Genomic DNA, 15,202 nt, shown 5'->3' on the forward strand with positions numbered 1-15,202 from the left:
GGAAGGATCCAACCATTTTTACTCACGATGCCGTATTTGTGGCGCCCTGTTTATGGATTGACCTCCCAAGGGAGGCCTGCCTGGCGCCAACATTGTAATTTTTGTGTGTGCTAGGCAAATAGTCTGTTCAAAACATTCTCCCGGGCTTTCAAATATATTTTTACCTTTTAACATGCTCGTTTCTAATTTTGTGCAGTATTTTATCTTGTATTTTTGTAAAGCTACAGAAAGGCAGACCCTCCAAGTGTCCCTATTTTCCAGGGACGTCCCTGATTTAGAGAAGCTGTCCCGGTTTCTGATTTGATCCTGGCAAGTCCTGCTTTTTCCTTCAGATGTCCCTATTTTCATTGGAGAAATGTTGGATGTTATGGAGATATCCAACCCCCGAGCCGTTTGAAGGCAATCCTGTATGGGGAAGTTTAATGTTTTATTATGTTTTTATATACCGTATATTGGAAGCTGCCCAGAGTGGCTGGGGCAACCAGATAAGATGTGTGGGGTATAAATAGTAAAATTATCATTACGGGATGTCCGTATTTTCATCAGATAAATGTTGGAGGGTATGGAAAGGTGGTACATAAATTTTTGGAATTACTATGTACGTCGAAAGAAATATCGTTTGAACTTCTACTGATTCACCAAGATGGCTACCTTTCCAAATTCAAGCCAGGTTTTCCATCTCACCCAGAAGGGGGATCCTCTTGTGGAGAGAACTAGGCCTGCCTGCAATTTATGGGATCTGGTAGTTGTAAAGCTAAGAGCAGTTACAGTCACTAGTAGGCACTAGTGAAAATAGAGTTACCGGTATGTAAGGTGTACTAAACGGAGCAAAGTGTTACTCAGCAATCACAGAACGTGCATCTGCACCTTCCTGCAGGGCACCCGCAAAATATTGTCACAAGTTCTGTTTGCTTTTGGGCTTTGGGATGAGATTTGAGGATATAACTTCATGCACAGCAAAGCATCTTTATCTGTCCTACTGGTGAGTTGATAGGTGAGTATCATATAATAGTTTCTTCTGCAACCCTATGATTTATGCTCTCTACTCATGAGTCCTCTGCATTGTGACCTGTGTCTCTCTTTCTGGCTTAGGATACGTCTGTTTTCACTTACCCCATAAAAACCGGGCCACTACCATTATTATTATTATTATTATTATTATTATTATTATTATTATTATTATTATTATCACCATTATTATTAGTAGTAGTAGTATACTGCCCTTTACCCGCAACATAAAATCACAATATAAAAACACAGCATACATAATAAAAACAAAAACAATGCCCCCTTTAAGATTTACCTGGCTTGAAATAAAAAATTAGCATATCTGAAGAGGCCCAGAGCCATTGCAACCTATTTATCAAGGTGCAACACTTGGGGGGACGGGACAGAAATAAAATAGGCTGTTTGTGAGAGGACAGGTGTTCCTCATGCTTCCATGGCAACTGGTCCTCAAAGAAAATTTGTTTTTTTAAGCTATTCCCTCTAACTAGCCAGTGACCCAAACCAGAGAACATGTGGTCCTCTGGAAGTTATTGGGCTCCCAGCCTCTGTCCGTTTCAGCCGGCATGGCCAGTGGGCAGCAATGATGGCAGATGCAGAGCCACAGGTTCCCCAACTTTGAACTCAGCCAAAAACAGCAGGCTGCTGATGTTTTTAAAATTATTTTTTTACTTGACAATGCTACCATCACAAAGAGAGGTGCAAGGACGAGCTCTCTCGCAAGGGTGGATGAGGCGAGGAACCATTTCTGGCCTGAGGCCTAGTGTCAATACTGGGCAGGGCCAGGGGAAACCGGATAGAGGAACTAATGTCAATTTTACTTTTTTGTAAAATTCCCTCCCCACAGACTACATCATTCAGGCCCGCTAGGCAACCAGAGGGAGCTACCTGGAGCAACTTTAATAATAATAATAATAATAATAATAATAATAATAATAATAATAATAATATCATTAATAATATCATTAATAATATCATTAATGTTTATACCCCGCCCATCTGGCTGGGTTTCCCCAGGCACTCTGGCTGGCTCCCAACAGAGCACTAAAGCAGAATAAAACATCAAACATTAAAAACATCCCTAAACAGGTCTGCCTTCAGATATCTCCTAAAAATCAGACAGTTGTTTATTTCCTTGACATCTGATGGGAGGGCGTTCCACAGGACAGGTGCCACCACAGAAAAGGCCCTCTGCCTGGTTCCCTGTAGCCTCACTTCTCGCAGGGAGGGAACCGCCAGAAGGCCCTCGGAGTTGGACCTCAATGTCTGGGGTGAATGATGGGGGTGGAGACGCTCCCTCAGGCATACTGGGCCGAGGCCATTTAGGGCTTTCAAGGTCAACACCAACACTTTGAATTGTGCTCAGAAACGTTCCTTCCCCAACCTGCAGATGTTTTGGCCTGCAACGCCCAAGCCAGCATGGCCATATGATGCAGGGGCTGATGGGAGTTGTAGTCCAAAACATCTGTAGATTGCGGGGAGGCTAACCTAGGGCCATGACAAGGTTGCATTGTCAAACTCCTGAGGGATCCGGTATCTGTAAGAGTTGCGCAGAAGGCAGCGCCTTGCCTGTTGTGACTTCTCTGCCTCTGGAAATTCTCCCGCTACTATTGCATGTGAATGGGAAAAGCAGTGTATGCTGAAAATTTCCCATTTGTGTGCAGCTCTTAAAAAAAATGACTGCAGCCTTTTCAAGGTCTGGGCCTGACAGCTGTAAGGCGAGCATTTTGCTGCTGCAGCAGTAGATGGGAGTGCTTCTGTGCTGCTTGGGAACAGCAAAGGGCAAAGAAAGCGTAGAGGGTGCGATATTGTAGGAAGGCAAGACAGGGCAAGGCAATGAGCAGGGGATCCTTCTGGCGGGATACTTGGTGGAGGAGGCTAAGGTTCTCCCTATGTCACTTCACGGTAGGAAAAACTGCATCTGTTGAATTTCTGGCTGGCATCCGGCTTCTGTTAAGGGGGAATGATCAAAACCTTCATGCAGGTAGGTGAGGAGTCCAGTAGGCTTGAAGTGGGTAAGGATCCTCTCATATCCTTTCAATGCAGACTAATTGCCAATTACAGTGGTACCTCAGGTTAAGTACAGTGGTACCTCTGGTTACGTACTTAATTTGTTCCAGAGGTCTGTTCTTAACCTGAAACAGTTCTTAACCTGAAGCACTACTTTAGTTAATGGGGCCTCCCGCTTCTGCCGCGCCGCCAGAGCACGATTTCTGTTCTCATCCTGAAGCAAAGTTCTTAACCTGATGTACTATTTCTGGGTTAGCGGAGTCTGTAACCTGAAGCGTATGTAACCTGAAGCATATGTAACCCAAGGTACCACTGTACTTAATTCGTTCCGGAGGTCCATCCTTAACCTGAAACTGTTCTTAACCTGAAGCACCACTTTTGCTAATGGGTCCTCCTGCTGCTGCCACGCCGCTGGAGCACGATTTCTGTTCTCATCCTGAAGCAAAGTTCTTAACCCGAGGTACTGTTTCTGGGTTAGTGGAGTCCTTAACCTGAAGCGTATGTAACCCGAGGTACCACTGTACTTGCAATTCTATCAATTAAATAATGATGGAAGGGTGTCTTTCCCCTATGCTTTTAGGATATAATTTTAGTGAGGGAGCTAGTGTTGTTGACTGTTGAGAAGCAGAAGAAAAATAGCCTGGCCTGCTCCTGTGTTTTAAAAGAGCACAAATCAGTAGATGAAGCTTTTTACTAACATGATCACCTGCGAATGTGTGTACTGTCAAGCCGCTCTGAAAAAAACGTGGCTGGTTCCAAAGCTGGCAACCCTATTTCTGACGCTGGCAATGATGTTGTGGGTCTATGCCTGTGTGTTATTTTAGGGGAGCTTTGGTTGTGTCCCTCTCACCTTTCACTTGTACGAACAGTGTAAGACACTGTCCCAGATCTTGATCAGATGACAGTCCAAATGAGATAGTTAATTCTTAATCCCCTTGCTTAGCTCTGTAAAGCTAAGCGGGGCATGGGTGGACTGCCATTGGGAGCCCCATACAGACTAATCTCTAAAATCAGTGTTTCCCAAACTTGGGTCTCCAGCTGTTGTTGGACTACAACTCCCATCATCCCTAGCTAGCAAGACCAGTGGTCAAGGATGATGGGAACTGTAGTCCAAAAGCAGCCGGAGACCCAAGTTTGGGAAACACTGCTCCAAAGGTTAGTGCTGGATGTGCTTCAAATTGGGTGCTTAATATGGGACTGGCGCTCTGTGTGCATAAAAGTTTTTCACAGCATCCACACAACGCCGTCGGCATCCAACTTTAATCCTGTTACATCCTCCCATTTAATCCAGATTCACCCATTTCTGCGGAAAATCTGATTTTTTTTTTTTAGTTTTAAAAAAACTTGTGTCTAACGTCCTGCTTGTAATATCTGAACAACCTGTTTCTGATAGGAAGCCCCCCCATCTGGAAGTACCCTAGTAAATAAACAAACTCAGAATTCCTTTAGAAGAAGTTGTGCTCATAAAAACCAAGGAAAGCTTTCAAGGGGTCGCTCAGAGTCACGCACAAGCAAGTGTGCATGGACTTTGCGACATAATGAAATAAGGATAAATCTTTTTTAGAGTGTCCTGCTCACGTAATGGAAATGGGAGCAGATTGAGCTGACCTCCTTCTTAACCAAACCTTTTGCCTGCGTTCCAGCCGTACAAACGTCAGAGAGTTACGGATGCACACTCCCCATGCATCTCCATCGAGCCAATCAAAAGGCATTACAGTGGTACCTCGGGTTAAGTACTTAATTCGTTCCGGAGGTCCGTTCTTAACCTGAAACTGTTCTTAACCTGAAGCACCACTTTAGCTAATGGGGCCTCCTGCTGCTGCTGCGCCGCTGGAGCACGATTTCGGTTCTCATCCTGAAGCAAAGTTCTTAACCCGAGGTACTATTTCTGGGTTAGCGGAGTCTGTAACCTGAAGCGTATGTAACCTGAAGCGTATGTAACCTGAGGTACCGCTGTACCAGCCAAGTTAAGACACTCAAGGAAGGTGCTGATAGCCAGGGCTGGTTAGGGCCTGGTCTGGAAAGGAGCACACAGTCCCAAGATTTGGATAGCGAAGCCTAAGGAGTAGGCCATTGTCATTCCTATTTCGCAGATGGGAGACCGAGGCAGAGCTCTTCCGGTTCCAGATTCCACCGGGCCGCACTTCTGTTGATATGCGCCTCTCCATCAGGATGGTACGAAAACTAGAAATCCCCTCTTCTGTGCAGCTCCTTGAGAAGCACGTGACGCCAGCTGTCTCCAGTAATACAGCATGACACAAAGGAGAGTTGTGCTGCAGGGGATAAGTTATGGGGTGATATCCTACCCCCTCTCTGCTTTTTCTCATGGCTTTCCCCATGAAGAATGGGGAACGCATTTTCCACGTGGTCCGCACCATCTCTCCTCTAGGGTGGTGCTAAGCTGAGGAATGCTCTGTTGTTGCTTTGTAGATAGCAGTGGTTCTCATTGATATTATATTACCTTCCTGCCCGGCTTATATGGGCTTTCCAGAGGCATCCGATTGGCCATTGTGAGAAGCAGAATGAGGGAGTAGATGGACTTTTGGTCTGAACCAGCCAGGCAGCTCCTAATTTCTTCAGAAGTTAGAAACATTAAGGCCCTTTGGGGAGAAGGGAGCTTCACCCTGCTTATTCTTTCATTGAGATTACCACTACCACCACCACCACTCCCTGCAGTTTTGTATCCTGAACTGCAGAGCCTACAAGTGTCCTTATTTTCCAGGGACGGTCCTGGATTTACAGAAGCCGTCTTGGTTTCTGATTTGATCCCGAAATGTCCCACTTTTCCTTAGGTAAAGGTACCGACTCTGGGGTTGCGGCGCTCATCTCGGTTTATTGGCCGAGGGAGCCGGTGTACAGCTTCTGGGTCATGTGGCCAGCATGACTAAGCCGCTTCTGGCAAACCAGAGCAGCGCACGGAAACGCCGTTTACCTTCCCGCCGGAGCGGTACCTACCGGTATTTATCTACTTGCACTTTGACATGCTTTCGAACTGCTAGGTTGGCAGGAGCAGGGACAGAGCAACAGGAGCTCACCCTGTTGCGGGGATTCGAACCACCGACCTTCTGATTGGCAAGTCCTAGGCTCTGTAGTTTAACCCACAGCGCCACCCGCGTCCCCCCACTTTTCCTTAGGATGTCCCTATTTTCATCAGAGAAATGCCGGAGGGTATGGAGTTATGCAACGCCTGAGCCAAGGAGATAAGCAACTATACAACCTTTAGACGACATCTGAAGGCAGCTCTGTATAGGGAAGTTTTGGATCTTTAATGTTTTATTGTGTTTTTTGTATATGCTGGAAGCTGCTCAGAGTGGCTGGGGCAACCCAGTCAGATGGGTGGGGTATAAAAAAATAATAAAGGATAGTAAAGTAAAAAAATGAAAGAATAAAAATAATAATTGAATCGGACGTCCCTATTTTCATCGGAGGAATGTTGGAGGGTATGGAATTACCTTTGCCATTGGCATTCTATGTATTACTGAGATGCTCCTGTTATGTACTGAAGTTCTCACCCTGGGCCAGCAGGAGGATACTGTAGATAGTTTTCACTCAGGTCCACATATGCAAATAAGGGATTGAAAGTGACGTTCAGTGATTGGCTAGTTACAGAAAGTGGTTACTGTTGCATTGTCGTGGAGCTCTATATAAGCAGGCTGGCTGAACCCTTCAGTTCAGTTCTGTTCCGGCCTGTGAATAAACAAGAGCTGTTTCAAGAAGCACTGTGTGGTCTGATATGTTCACTTAACAGCTCCTAGAGCCATCACTGCCTTTTGCCAATTGTTTCTGATTCTCCAACTATGACTGTTTCTGCATCGGCACAGAAACCTAGGAAGTGGCCATCTGCTACTCAGACCAGTGGCGTAGCGTGGGGGGTGCAGGGGGAGCCGGCCGCAACATCTGGGGGTTAGGGTTAGGGGGCGCAAATCCCCGGGTTAGGGGGCACAAATTACTTGCCTTGCCCCGGGTGCTGACAACCCACGCTACGCCACTGACTCAGACCATTAGTCCATCCACCACAGTATCGTCTATATAGACTAGTTGTAGCTTGCTAGGGTTTCAGACTAGGGACATGCCAAGCCTTACCGGGAGATGCTGGGGAATGAACCTAGGACCTTCTGCATCTAAGCCAGGTGCTCTAGCACTGAGCTACGGCCCTTCCTCAAAGCCTGGCTGCAGGAGCATGCCAGCCAGCAATTGCACAATTCAAAGTTCTAGTTAACTCTTTATTAGCAAAAACACGATCTGCAGAGAGCTGGCTGAGTGTCAGGCCTAAGGAGCACAGCAGCTCATTTCCGGTGGTCTCACTCCATGAAAATTCATTGCAGAGACTGAGAGTCCCCATCTCCCTCACAGCCATCTACGTTCCCTCTTCTCCGGGGCTTTCCCCAAGCAATCTGAGACTGCGCCTGCATGCAGCCAACCTCTCCTCCGCCCTTTTTACATCTCTTCTGGTTCTGAGAGACAAGCGGTGCAGGGGAGCTTGTCACAGTGAGGGGTGGGGAGATAATTGTGACTCTTCAGCAGCCTGCCTCATCTCTGCCTCTTGGCCTCCTTCCTCTCCTGCTTCAGCTTCTACCTTTGATTCTGGACTTCTCTCTGCCACAGACTCTCTCCGCTCACTAAGCCCTGTTACCTATTCAGCTTCCAACACCTCCTCTTTCTGCTCTTCTCCCTTTGAGCACTCATAATTGTCCCACCACCACGTCCTGGACTTTGAGCCTTCTTCCGGTGGTGGTTCTCCAGTTGGTTTCTCCTGCCATTCCTCTGCGTCCAACCAGCCTATGACACTGCAGTACTGAATAATAATAATAATAATAATAATAATAATAATAATAATAATAATAATAAAAAAAAAATTATACCCCACCCATCTGGCTGGGTTTCCCCAGTCACTCTGGGTGGCTTCCAACAAGACATTAAAAATACATTAAAACATCAGTCATTAAAAATTTCCCTAAACAGGGCTGCCTTCAGATGGCTTCTAAACGTCAGGTAGTTGTTTATTCCCTTGACATCTGATGGGAGGATGTTCCACAGGGTGGGTGCCACAACCGAGAAGGCCCTCTACCTGGTTCCCTGCAACTTTGCTTCTCGCAGTGAGGTAACCGCCAGAAGGCCCTCAGAACTGGACCTCAGTGTCCGGGCAGAACAATGGGGGTGGAGACGCTTCTTCAGGTATAGAACCCTCACATCTTGATTACTGGTAATATGCTCTATATGGTACTTTTTGTGTTTTTTTGGTGGTCCAGAAACTGCAGCTAGTGCAGAATGCTGCCACTAGATCACACTATGCAAAGATCACAGGATAAGGCCTTCTTTGTAGTAACACCCCAGCTGAGGAAGTCTCTGCCCTTGGATGTCTACCAAGTTATTAATTTTTCCGTCTTAAAGCATACCTGTTCTCTCAAGCCTTTGGAGAGATTTATGGTTTAACTGGTGTCTGGTACCTTTGTTTGGCTGATTTACTGCTTTTTATATTGAATTTCAGTTTATTAGCATTTTATGGTTTCATTTTATTTGTATTGTGTATTTAAATATTATACTGGAAACTACCTGGTGGTTTACTCTGTACCAAAAGGTGGTTTATATATTAATAATAATAATAATAATAATAATAATAATAATAAAAATAATAAAAATAAAAATAAAATTAATCAAAGCACCTTTTTGTTACAGTTGAAGGTTCAAGGTTTGGATCCAGCAAAAGATTCCTGCTGTTGAAAGGGGCCACATTCATAACAAGGAATTCAAAGATGGCAAGGGCCCATTCATCTCAATTTGTCAAGAAAACAAGGGGAAGGTGGAGGAATGAAGCAAATGAAAGATGATCCTTCTGTTGCCCTACTTTTCATACAGTTCTACCTGAATGGTGAGTTGGTGGACTCCTCCACATGACTGCAAGAGCTTTGAAGATGGGTCACCTGGCTAAAGGCAGTGGGACTTGGGGACAGCGTATGCCATAAGGAAAAGAGGTGTGAATGAATGGATGGATGAGGTTTCTATATATAATCCCATTAGCATGTCCTAGACTTCATGTTTCAGGACTACTGATTGTATACGGATGCTCTTCATAGGTGGGAAGAGGATGCTGATGTTTGTGTCTGTAAGGTACGGCAGTAGGAACTCCTTATGTGCTGGACAGATAAGGAGACAAACTGCAGAAAGAAAACTCACTTTCTAAGTTCAAAAAATACTTGAAATACTGAAAATAAATATTTTGGCCATAGGATATTTGCGTTATAGTGGGATTGGGATTTAACCATGGTTGCTATCAGACTGTCACTGTTTTCAGTTTGCGCAGTTACAACAAACCCGTTTCCTCAGGAGATCTGACACTCTCTCTCTCTCTCTCTCTCTCTCTCTCTCTCTAATTTTATTTATATTTTTTCAACAGATAAACAATTCAACAACATTTCATCTATGACTTTCTCTCTCTTCCTTCCTCTCTCCCTCTATGGTTCCCTCAAAATTTCAGTTTATGCTGTATATTACAGTTACTCTATACCTTCGCCTTATCTTACAATAAAAACAAAAAGTTCACCCCCACTGCTGTTCTTACTCAAATCCTATTTGCATTCTAACACTTTTACACTGAGTTTTAAAGTATTCTGCAAACATTTCCCAATCTTCTTTAAAATCAGTCTCTTTCTGATCGCTAATTTTACACGCCAAACTTGCCAATTCTACATATTTTATTAATTTCAGCTGCCATTTTCCTTTGGTAGGTACCACCTCATCACGCCATTTTTTTTGCGTATAATATGTGTGCTGTCATAGTTGCATAAAGAAATCAATTTATCTATTTTGGGGGGATATCTGCTCCAGTTATCTCTAGTAAAAAAGCTTCCGGTCTTTTGGGGAAAGTTACCCTAAATACATTTTTCAACTCATTATAAATCATCTCCCAAAAATTGTCAGCTACTTTGCACGTCCACCACATGTGGTAAAATGAACATTTTACTTCTTTACATCTGATGTTTTGTCAGATGTGAACCAATAGCAAAACCCCTGGAAAGTGTGAGACCCCTGGAAAGTGTGAGATAACGCACTGTTGTCTAACTTCCCAACAAACAAAGCAGGATGAATGCTCAATAAAGAGACTGTCTGGAAGCGTCCTTTGTGCTAGGACACACTGGAGCATCATGAGAAGTAGATCAAATACCTAGAGACTCCTGTGAGCCTGGAGGAGGCTGCCTGCTGTGTCTCTGCATGATTTCCTGCTCTGGCCTTTGGCTCCTTCCAGTCTGCCTTCTGAGCAAGGGTGGCTCCTTCTCTGTTCTCTCTGCATCTGGTGAAGTTGAAGCAATTAATCATTCCCTATGCAGAGGCAGCAGAATTACCTGCCCTCAGAGGAGTCTTTTCATTGCTTCTCTGCATGATTAACTGCTCTTGGTTTGCCTTAGAAACAGGAGTTGTGCCCAGATCAGTGACCCATGCAGAATCACACGGAATAGGCTCCTCTGCGACTGGGTAACTCTAGACCTTGTGCGATATAAAAAGGGTACCTCTAGTTTTAAGTCAGGGAAAAAAGAAAGCTTGCTTCTGCTTGCGGATGCTAGCAAGCCAAGTGCTCCAGAGAATCTAAAAACCAGATGAGGACTTAGCGATTAAACAACTGTGAGATTCTATTTGTTCTCCGCTATAAAAATGTGCAGGAATCAGTTTGTATCCAGGGAAACACCAAACCACAAGGGGGCTCTCAGCTAACTGCCCAGGCATTCAGTTTTGCAAAAAAAGAAAAAGAAAAAAAGGACAGAAAATGCCTCCTGACATTTTAACACTGACTGCCCTGGGTGGTTTGGGAATCGCAACAGATCCTCCCTTCAGGTGTCAGAAGAACATGGTGTGCTTTTTTTTGCATGCACGCCAACCCTGCAGTGTATCGCAGGCAGTTCTCATGGTGGGAGTTTTTTGCATCACGTGTGGCAAAACTGCCCGCGTGAAAAGGGGATGATGCCACACCAGGGCCGCTGGGTGCCCTGTGAACTTCACGGCTCAGCATAAAAAGGTAAAGGGACCCCTGACCGTTAGGTCCAGTCGTGGCCGACTCTGGGGTTGCGGCGCTCATCTCGCTTTCTTGGCCGAGGGAGCCGGTGTACAGCTTCCGGTTCATGTGGCCAGCATGACTAAGCCGCTTCTGGCGAACCAGAGCAGCGCACGGAAATGCCGTTTACCTTCCCGCTGGAGCAGTACCTATTTATCTACTTGCGCTTTGACGTGCTTTCGAACTGCTAGGTTGGGAGGAGCTGGGACTGAGCAACAGGAGCTCGCCCCGTTGTGGGGATTCGAACCACCGACCTTCTGATCGGCAAGTCCTAGGCTCTGTGGTTTAACCCACAGCGCCACCCGCGTCCCCTACGGCTCAGCATAGCTGTCAACTTTTCCCTTTCCTTGCAAGGAATCCTATTCGGAATAAGGGAATTTCCCTTAAAAAACGGGAAAAGTTGACAGCTATGCGGCTCACTCCCTCCTGAGTGTTCTTCTCTCGAAGGCGAACTTTTGTGTCAGGAGATTTGTCTGTTGTCAGTTGTGTGGCTTTGATTTCTGCCATTTATTTATTTATTTATTTATTTTGTTTTCCAGCTGCATGAGGAAGGGAGCCTTACCCATTTTCTCCAGCGGCAGGCTTTAGGACCTTGCGGAAAGCAGACACTCTGGCCCTGGATTCCAAGCTGGCTTGCCTTGGTGACGTAAGCCAGAAGCCCTGTCTCTCTCTCTCTCTCTTTTCTGTGTGTGAGTGTGTGTGTGAGTGTCTCTCTCTCTCTCTCTCTCTCTTCCCCCTCTTCCCCCTCCCTTCCCAAGCTCTCTAACATTAAAGCGAAAATGCTCCTTTCTGTGCCTCCTCGTGCAGGGATCGCCACTTTTGGCTACAGCAAGAGCAACAAGAAGGTAAGGAAGAAGCCAGTCCTGGCTCCCCACCACCTCACCTCCCCTTTCTGCTTCCTATTTCCAAGATCTTGGAAACGTCCTTGGCTTAGGGAAGGGAGGATAAGTTAAAAAAAAAGGAGGGGGGTTGAGGAAAACCAGGGTTGCCTTCCCCACCACCCCGCTGTGGTGGTGTTGGTGTCTGAAGGGGAGACAGATCTTGCCAATTATTTGGGGAGGTTAGGAAGCTAGGAGGTTGGCTTCCCAACAGGGAAGCCCACCTCCTGGGTTGGCTGATCTTGGCCTCTGTTCCGGGGTGACCCCCATCCGCCCCTCGCACCGCCAGACCCCGCTTGCCAAGGCCGGAGTCTTCCCAAGGGCGACTTTGAGTCCGGAGCGATGGGGACGAAAAAATAGAATATAAAAAAAAATAAATAAGCTGGGTAGACCAGAACAACAGGCAGCGAAATCACAGCACTTAGTGAATCTCCCTGGGACATTAATATTCTGTGGGTTCCTCCCTGCACCCCTGATTATGGGGTGTTTTGGTTTCTCGTCTGGGTTTTTATTATTTATTTATTTTTGGCTACAGAACGGAGGACCTGCATCCAGGAGGGGCTGGGTACTGGAAGCAGGCAGTTCAAATTCTAGGCATGGGGTGCTCACACCAGGATCAGACTGAGGCCTTGTTTTTTAACCCTCTCCTGGCTCTTTCCAGGGGGATGGAGACTTCTGAAGCCGCCCCCAGCGGGGTATTCTCGAGGGTGGGGTTCCAGGATGTGGTTTCTATGGCATCCACGTGTTCTGAGGAAGAGTGTGCCATAAAGGAGGCTTCCCCCCCCTTCCTCTCCCACCGCCCTTTCTGCTCCCCACATCTGGGGTGAGGCGAGAATACTCTGCATGCCAGGGAAGATGGGACATGTAGCTTGCAGGAGGATGCGAGGGAGCTGTAAGAAATGGGGGCTTGAACCCAGCACCACCCCCTCCTCGTCAGGACTGTCATTCGGAACCTGAATAGCCTTGTCAGGTTTGGAAAATGCATCTTGACTAGCCTGGGTATTTATTTGAACGTGTGGATTATTTCCCCCTCTGGCAAGAAATGCGGTCTAGCAGTACTCTAGGGTTTCAGGGAACCCCAAGTTATATCTCTAGCCAGGGCAGGGAAGAAGGATAGAAGGGGGAGACCCCCGGGAAGTTGGAAATAGGAGCCCAGACTTCTGGCATTTTAAATATCCACCTTATCTCTATTGTTGATTCACTATGTGACCTTGTATGCATATGGTGTTGGGTTAAAGGGGTGGTGGTGGTGGCAGGGGAGAATAAGCTTGTTACCTGTTCTGTGCCTCAGTTTCCTCTCTGTTTGTCCCAGGGACTGTGGAAGATCTACAGCAAATGTGCAAATTGCAGGCACTATAGTAATGCGTTGGGACAGAGACCTGGGGTAGAGAGGGAAGGCCCAATTTGGGGCATTAATTGTGTTTATCCATATTAGGGATGAGTAGGGCACTCGAAGGAACTGTGCCTGTCTTAGCCATCTCGTTGCGCCTCCCTGCCAACCTCTTTTTGAAACTGGGTGACATTTTCCTCTTCTGACCATTGACTGATGTGGAGTTTGTAGAAATAGGCAGATATGGGGCGGGAAGACCTCTGCATTGATGGAGGGGCTGTCTGTGTCAATAAGGAGCAGGACAGCATTTTGTGATGGGTGAGCTGTGGACACATATTAGTGGCTTGTCCTGTTAAAACGACAACAACAAGGACAAATAGCCAACAGTGCTGGCACGGTTATTATAATTGGTGATTCAAGGTAAGACTGAAACCATATCACCAGTCGTGTGCGCACACACACTCATGTGCACATATTCCACCTATGCCTCCGTATGCATAACTTGACATGTGCGCGTGGGTATTTTATTTCTTTTGACACTTTATATACTGCTTTATTACAGTCCTCTAAGCGGTGCATTTTATGGGTAGGTTATCTGTGCGTGTTTCAAAATGTTCTTGTTATGAGTGCGTCTTGGAATACTTTCAAGTGACTTTCCCGGGGCTAGCATGTTGTTTCATGGATCTGGTGCTGCTGGTGCCACTCCAGTGCTCAGGAACTTGCCCTCGTGTCTGTGTGCACGTTAATTTGTGTGCGTGCATAGGTGAGCAGGTGCAACTGTGGCCGCATGTATACAGTCTCATCCTTGATTTGATTGACAGCTAACATTGGTGCTTAAGGCTGAATTTGGATAATCGTGATTGGGGGTCAGGTCGTTTGCGGTGTGTAGTATTTGCGTAGCCATGTGTGAGAGTGAGACTTTTCTAAGTTAGACAGATGATTAGTGATCTCGAAACTATGTGTGTATGTAGGACTACAATACATGCAGATCACCTGAGTTGGAATACTTCACCCTCAGCTTCAGCTAGCAGCACCCTTGACCTAAATGCAGGAAATGGAAATGAAACCCATTTATTTTAATGAATATTAATTCTAGGCACTGTGTTTAAGAGTGGGGTGTCAGCCGGTGGGTCTAAGGCAGCCTAGGCACATGGGGTTTGTGCATCAAGTTCTGTGTATCTCTGAGCTGGGAATCATATTATATTGGAGGTCTTTATTCAGATGCCCATTTCCTTGCCCATATTTGCTTCAGTAATATACCACAGAAGCTGATCGCTCACAAAATGAATAGTATAGATTATGACAAGACAGTGTAGGTACTGACCTTTAAAGCCCTAACAGCTTCAGCCCAGTATATCTGAAGGAGCATCTCCACCCCCATTGCTCATCCCGGACACTGAGGTCCAGCTCCGAGGGCCTTCTGGTGGTTCCCCCATTGCAAGAAGTGAGACTACAGGGAACTAGGCAGAGGGTCTTCTCGATAGTCGCGCCCGCCCTATGGAACGCCCTCCTGTCAGATGTTAGGGAATTAAATGACTCTCTGACTTTTAGAAGGCATCTGAAGGCAGCCCTGTTTAGGGAAGTTTTTAATGTTTGATGTCTTACTGTGTTTTAATTGGTTGGAAGCTGCCCAGAGTGACTGGGGCAATCCAGTCAGATGGGCGGCATATAAATAATAAATTATTACTATTATTATTGGCTCACAGGTTGCATTGTTCACATGAATGCAGGTAACTCAGAAAAATACCATGATCAAAATAACGAGACAATAACAATAACGAGAAGGCACTTAAGCTACTGGTCCACATGTTTATTTCTTAATTTATAGAAGTATTTCTATACCATCCTCTCTCACCAAATATTGCGGCGGTGCACAGCGTTATAAAACTGTTAAAAAGCCATTAAAAGCAGTACGGAACCATCGTTGAAATGACT

General features: G+C 45.9%; 1 protein-coding gene across 2 annotated transcripts in view; it reads left to right on the forward strand.

The window, feature by feature from the left end:
- The first annotated feature begins 839 nt into the window (after nucleotides 1–839).
- RBMS2 (RNA binding motif single stranded interacting protein 2) overlaps nucleotides 840–15,202 on the forward strand; it is a 90,690-nt gene continuing 76,327 nt past the window's right edge. The window contains exons 1-3 of one of the 2 annotated variants that reach the window (XM_083490310.1): nucleotides 840–994; nucleotides 8,692–8,884; nucleotides 11,599–11,705. Coding sequence is in view for 1 of the 2 variants with exons in the window: in XM_083490309.1 (XP_083346435.1) it covers nucleotides 11,839–11,904 (66 nt within the window). In the remaining variant the exon portion in view is untranslated. Of the gene's footprint in view, nucleotides 995–8,691; nucleotides 8,885–11,598; nucleotides 11,905–15,202 lie in introns of those variants that run through there. The other variant, XM_083490309.1, reaches the window with a different exon arrangement.

The sequence above is a fragment of the Podarcis liolepis genome (genome assembly GCF_965112155.1).
Source record: "Podarcis liolepis genome assembly, chromosome: 2".
Classification (NCBI taxonomy): domain Eukaryota; kingdom Metazoa; phylum Chordata; class Lepidosauria; order Squamata; family Lacertidae; genus Podarcis; species Podarcis liolepis.